The sequence below is a fragment of the Myotis nattereri genome (genome assembly GCF_964212035.1).
Source record: "Myotis nattereri genome assembly, chromosome: 6".
In the NCBI taxonomy this organism is placed as follows: domain Eukaryota; kingdom Metazoa; phylum Chordata; class Mammalia; order Chiroptera; family Vespertilionidae; genus Myotis; species Myotis nattereri.
Window position 1 is genome coordinate 22,750,650 of NC_138081.1, and position 5,422 is coordinate 22,756,071.

At 37.5% G+C, this 5,422-nt stretch overlaps 1 protein-coding gene across 2 annotated transcripts; it reads left to right on the top strand.

The window, feature by feature from the left end:
- Positions 1-748: 748 nt before the first annotated feature.
- On the top strand, positions 749-3,775 carry IL17A (interleukin 17A; the record flags this gene model as incomplete). Of its 2 annotated transcripts, none has more annotated exons than XM_081094798.1 (3): positions 749-775; positions 1,864-2,066; positions 3,538-3,775. In XM_081094798.1, 3 exons carry the CDS (start codon positions 749-751, stop codon positions 3,773-3,775), a joined length of 468 nt encoding a protein of 155 aa, XP_080950924.1. The 2 variants fall into 2 exon arrangements, with proteins under 2 accessions (XP_080950924.1, XP_080950925.1); XM_081094799.1 differs by having other exon boundaries at positions 1,870-2,066.
- Between the last annotated feature and the right edge of the window lie 1,647 nt (positions 3,776-5,422).

Genomic DNA, 5,422 nt, shown 5'->3' on the forward strand with positions numbered 1-5,422 from the left:
CTGTCTACATCTCCTCCCTCCACCTCCAACTCATTCCTCCTGAGGAACTGCATGAGTTAACAAGTTGCTTGTTAGACATATTTTTAATCCTAAATCTCATGTCTCTTGAAGCTAGGTATTAGTTCCTTAACAGAATAAACATTCAACAAAGCAGGTGTCAATTCAATAAAATGATATATTCTACATCATTAAACTATTTATTTATTTTTTGTTTGTTTATATGGTGAGATTCTGAGTAGTTTCTAAAATGGCCTTTATAACATCAGTTAAGGAATATGATAAGGAAAGGAATTATCAAATGGGAAATCAAGTTGCATGACACTAGAAAACTTGAACATTATGTCAAACTTGTATTTTCCTATGAGCCATTAAAATAAAGCATAGCTCTCATAGCAGCTTCATATATGGCCATAAATGAATTAATATCAGCTCATAAGTAGAGCACCTTTACTCAGCTTTGCTGACTAATAGTTCCTTGAAGAATGAAGAGAGGAAATAGTCTTTAGAAACATAAATTTCTGTCCTTCCAATTTTCCTTCATGATATGAAGCAGGTATGAAGAGGAGGTTCTTCTCTGACCTCATTTGAGGATGGAACTTTTAACCAAAATGGTGTCACCCCAACACGCCAACGTAAGTGACCACAGAAGGATCAAAGTCCTATAAAAAGAGAGAAGATAGTGTAACACTTCATCCATCTCACAGCAGGCACAAGCTCATCCATCTCCAGTGAATCAAGAGAAACTACAATGGCTTCTGTGAGAACTTCCTCCATGGTGAGTCCTGCACTAACGTGCAATGCTCTTATTGATTTGGACCAGATGATACTTCTGGTCCTTGGGCATGAAATTCTGGATTCTGACTATGGAGATCATGTAGAATAGGAAATGAAAGCTTTGGTAGATACTTGTCATTGTATAGCATGTTCAAGAACTGGTACTCATCAGTTTGAAAGATGAGATTAAAACTGAAAGATAGCTATATTGGGGCTAAATCATGCAAAGAAGTGTCATATAATGCCGTGCAGTAAGAAAGAATGTTTATTGAAAATCTACTCTTCTGAGTACAAGTGATTTAATATAATTCTCCCACAGCATTTTTCTTTAATCCAAAATAAAATGGATCACAATCCTTGAGGATTTAATTACTTGTGGCAATAACTTTTCTTTCCATTATCCTATTATTATACTGAAGTCTTGGTTCACCAAACCATTTATTATCATCAGATACAGTATAACTGTGGTTTAGAGTAAATGGCTTTTATATTCTTAAAATATCTCTTTTGAAATGTAATTTGATTATAGAATCAATATATGTAAATTTAGAAAACTGTAAAATATACCTAAGAAAACATAAGGAAAATCCAGTTTTTGGTTGGATGTTTGCCAATGGTACTAATAGCATTTCTAATACAAATACTGATACCACCTGGATTTTCTATGGCCGTTTCTTAAGGGCACATTTGCCTTCACATAGGGTTTCACACAATGACAAGACAGAGCACCAAGGCACAGGAAGACATTTCCTCCTAAAAATCAAGGTCAATATTATCCCAATGACCTGGCAGTGATGGATGTACTGACAGTATGATGACTTGTCATTTTTACTAAAATTAGCGCCAGCCAATAAATAATGTGCCTTTCCTAATTCAAAAGATGAATGTTTAGAACTGGTAAAAACTCTGTGGTCTTATTATTTTAGTCACCTAACCAGGTTTTTATTTAACTGATCTGAAAATTTAGAATAGATTGTCCTGGAATATAGTATGTTGTCTATGATTAGCAATACAATTGTTATCACAATTTGTTAACAAAAACCATTTACTAATCCAATCTCCCACCTCTCTTTCTCCTTTCCCATTCAGTTCCAGTCACTGCTACTGCTGCTGAGTCTGGTGGCTATAGTGAAGGCAGCAAGAGTAATTCCACGAAATCCAAAATGCCCAAATACTGAGGACAAGAACTTCCCTCAGAGCGTGAGAGTCAACCTAAATATCCATAATCCGAATGCAAATTCTAGAAGGCCCTCAGATTACTACAACCGGTCCACCTCACCTTGGAATCTCCAGTACGTAAGGGCCTTAGATAAAACCTGTTTTCTTCTACATTTTATGCATCAGACTGCCAGTTAAATCACTTGGAGGGAAAATTTTACTCACTCAGAATCATCAGTCAAACCTGGAAGGGCCATTGTGCAAAACAATGGTTCTCAAACTTTCATGCTACAAACTTATTTGCTAGAGCACAAGACGACCCCACCCCCAATACCCATCCTATTAGATTTCGTTGTCACTGACACCAAAAACTCACCCCAATTTGTGTTGTCTGCATTTTAATATTTATGATACCCCAAGTCTATTTTTTATTTAATCTTAGGGATTAATGCTTGAATTCTCTTTCTTTACAAGGGTCTCCATTGAGAAGATTTCTTGTAAATTACTAGTAATTAATGGGTATTTTTATGCACTTTTTTTGTCTTATTAGAACTTGGAAAATATAGCTTGAATTTCAGTGGAGGAAGAAGTATCATCTTGGGTATTGCCACCCCTTTTTAGGTTAGATAGCCTTGGTCTACATCCCAACAGATCTATATTTGATGTGTCCTTAATACATCTAGTATTTAGACCCCCATGAAGAATTAAATTTAAAAATATATTCTGATAATTTGATTTTATGCAAATAAGCCTCAATTATGTGGCACCTACAGATTCACCTGACTGTGGAGTTTTTTCTCCTCTTCCAATTACTAAGAATAGTTTAAGTACATCAATTAAAATTCAAAGCAGCCAGCTTGGTATGGCTTAGTTGTTCAGGGTGGACGATGAACTAAGAGGTCACTGATTTGATTCCTTGTCTGGGCACATGTAGGGGTTTCAGGCTCGATCCCCAGTAGGGGGTGTGTAGGAGGCAGCCAATTGATGTTTCTTTCTCATTAATGTTTTTATCTCTTTATCTCTCTCCCTTCTCTATCTCTAAAATCAATAAAAACCTATTTTAAAAAATAAATTTAAAAAATATCAGAGGAAGTCATCAACTCAGCTGGAGGAGAGAGGAAATTAAGGGTTATAGAGTGGCTTAAAGTTTTGTTTCTAGCCCTTCTAATCAGCTCTGGGCTCTGTTCCAGGAATGTGTTGTCAGATAAAATTTTGATGCATTCCATGTTCAAACTTCATTAAGTCAGATTAACAACTATTTTATTCCTAGATGATTCCCTTGGTCTTTATCCATCTATCGAATGTACCCTAATAAAAGTATCCTCATGTCAAACTTAAATCCCTTCTATAGTCTCAGTCATCTTTGTTCAGTTTTCAAAGAGATTTGAAGATCATTGCCTTTTCTCCATAATATTTCATGTGCTTAAAAATCCACCCCTGGTTTTCCTGAAACTACTTCTTTTTCAGACTAACAGCCCTTAGAGAATGTGCAATGACTATAGTTTGTCATCCTTTGAATTTGTCTTCCTTCAATTATTCCTGTTTGATTTCCTTCCTGCTTTACCAGGAATTCACTTTCTTCCTGGCTTTTGTCTCTCCCTGTAGCCGCAATGAGGACCCTGAGAGATATCCCTCTGTGATCTGGGAGGCAAAGTGCCGCCACTTGTTCTGTGTCAATCCTGAAGGGAAGATGGACCACCACCTGAACTCCGTCCCCATCCAGCAGGAGATCCTGGTCTTGCGTAGGGAGCCTCGGCACTGCCCCCACTCCTTCCGACTGGAGAAGATACTCATCACTGTGGGCTGCACCTGTGTCACCCCCATTGTCCACCACGTGGCTTAAGAGTTTCCAGTCTGATCCCAGCTCTCTGAATCTGTTAGGCTTTCTGGGGAGTAGACCTAGCCCCATTTCTGACCAACTCACTAGGGTTCTTAAATGAGTTCATTCAACTGAAATTTCATAGATAACACTTGGGTTCAGAGATTGACTTTGAATCATCTTTCCATCTCCCCAAGAAGGAAGGTTTAAACTGAGTACAATTTTGCTTCTTACTTGCTTTTCTAAGGGCTTTAAGTTATTTATGTATTTAAAAGGCACTGAGACAATTTTGGGGTGTAAGATTCCATTTTAATGAGTTACAGGCCTCATTTTATTTTATTTTTTTTAAGAAGACAGTATCCCAAACTTGGAAATTTTATTATTTAAAAGGTAAAACCTATATTTATATGGCTATTTATGGATCTATTTATGTTTGTTAAGTCTTTAGAGAAAGGTGAAATAGTGTGATTGTTCTGCCTAGAAAATCCTAGATAGAAATAAATGGCAGGTGAAAATTTCTGAGTTTGTACTACATATAGATACAGGATTTTCTCCTCTTTGTTTCTTAGGAGTGCATAACATGGCTGGGGGAAAAAAGATTATACCTAATTTCATATTTATTAATTTAATTTTTTAAATTGTTGAGGTTTCACAAGAGACAGCAAGTCTAATTCTCTGCTCTGTTAAACCCTTATAATAAAAACAATTTATAATAATAAAGTTTGGGAAGAAAATTTGTTTTCTTATTCTTTCTCATTAAAAGTACTTTGGCCAGCTCTTCCGTATTTGAAAAAGAATGCAAATTTGAGAGCAAAACAAAGTATGCCTTTGAGTAACAATACCCTGGACCCAAACAAGTCTAAGTTCTCAGTTTTACATGCCTTCGAGACATTAAGGGACCAGCTTCTCATAGTATTAACCAATGCTGCGAACACAAGCATTCCAAAATGAATTAAGCAAATAAAATGATGGCCCTGGGAAAGTGGCATGTTGTTATTAAAAATCATACAGGAAAAAGGAGGAACCCTCCCCAAAATGGGCCCTGAGGTTTGACAGGAAGGGGAAAGTTCTGGGAGAAGACATAGTATTCAGACTAGAATAGTCAGTCTCTCCTCAAACTCAGGCTTCTTTTGAAGATAAATGCCAACCAGAGATCTAGAAACATTCTTCTCTTCCTCTGACCACATCCCTAGGATGACCGCTCCTTTTCTGGGCCTCTGTTCCAACGCATCCCAGGACACAGAGAAGAGCCACTGAGCCAAAACGAACTTGAAGTATGAGAAAAGTTCAGTCCAAGTAAAATAAAAACTGAATCACATTCAATTCCAGACTAGTGTCAAGTTTCGAGTCAACCATTTTTTCCATGCTGTGGCCCAACATGCTGTCTTGCCCTACTTCTCAGGCCCCTGGAAGTCCTCAGGCTGGTTCCACAGGCTCCCTGATTCTTTGAGTAACCACTTTCTGCACATGTTCATTCTCCTGCATGCTCCAGCCTCACTCAGAGGCTATGACTTTTCTCTGCTTCTTCTCCAATTCCAAACCCGGGGTCCACTTCTCCAGGCGCTCTGCTTTCACTGTCATTTGTGTGCTTTCATCTTGATTCTCATGATAATTTCCTGTCACAGTCTTTCAACAAGATTTTCATAGGCAGTTTCTCACAGCCTCCATGCT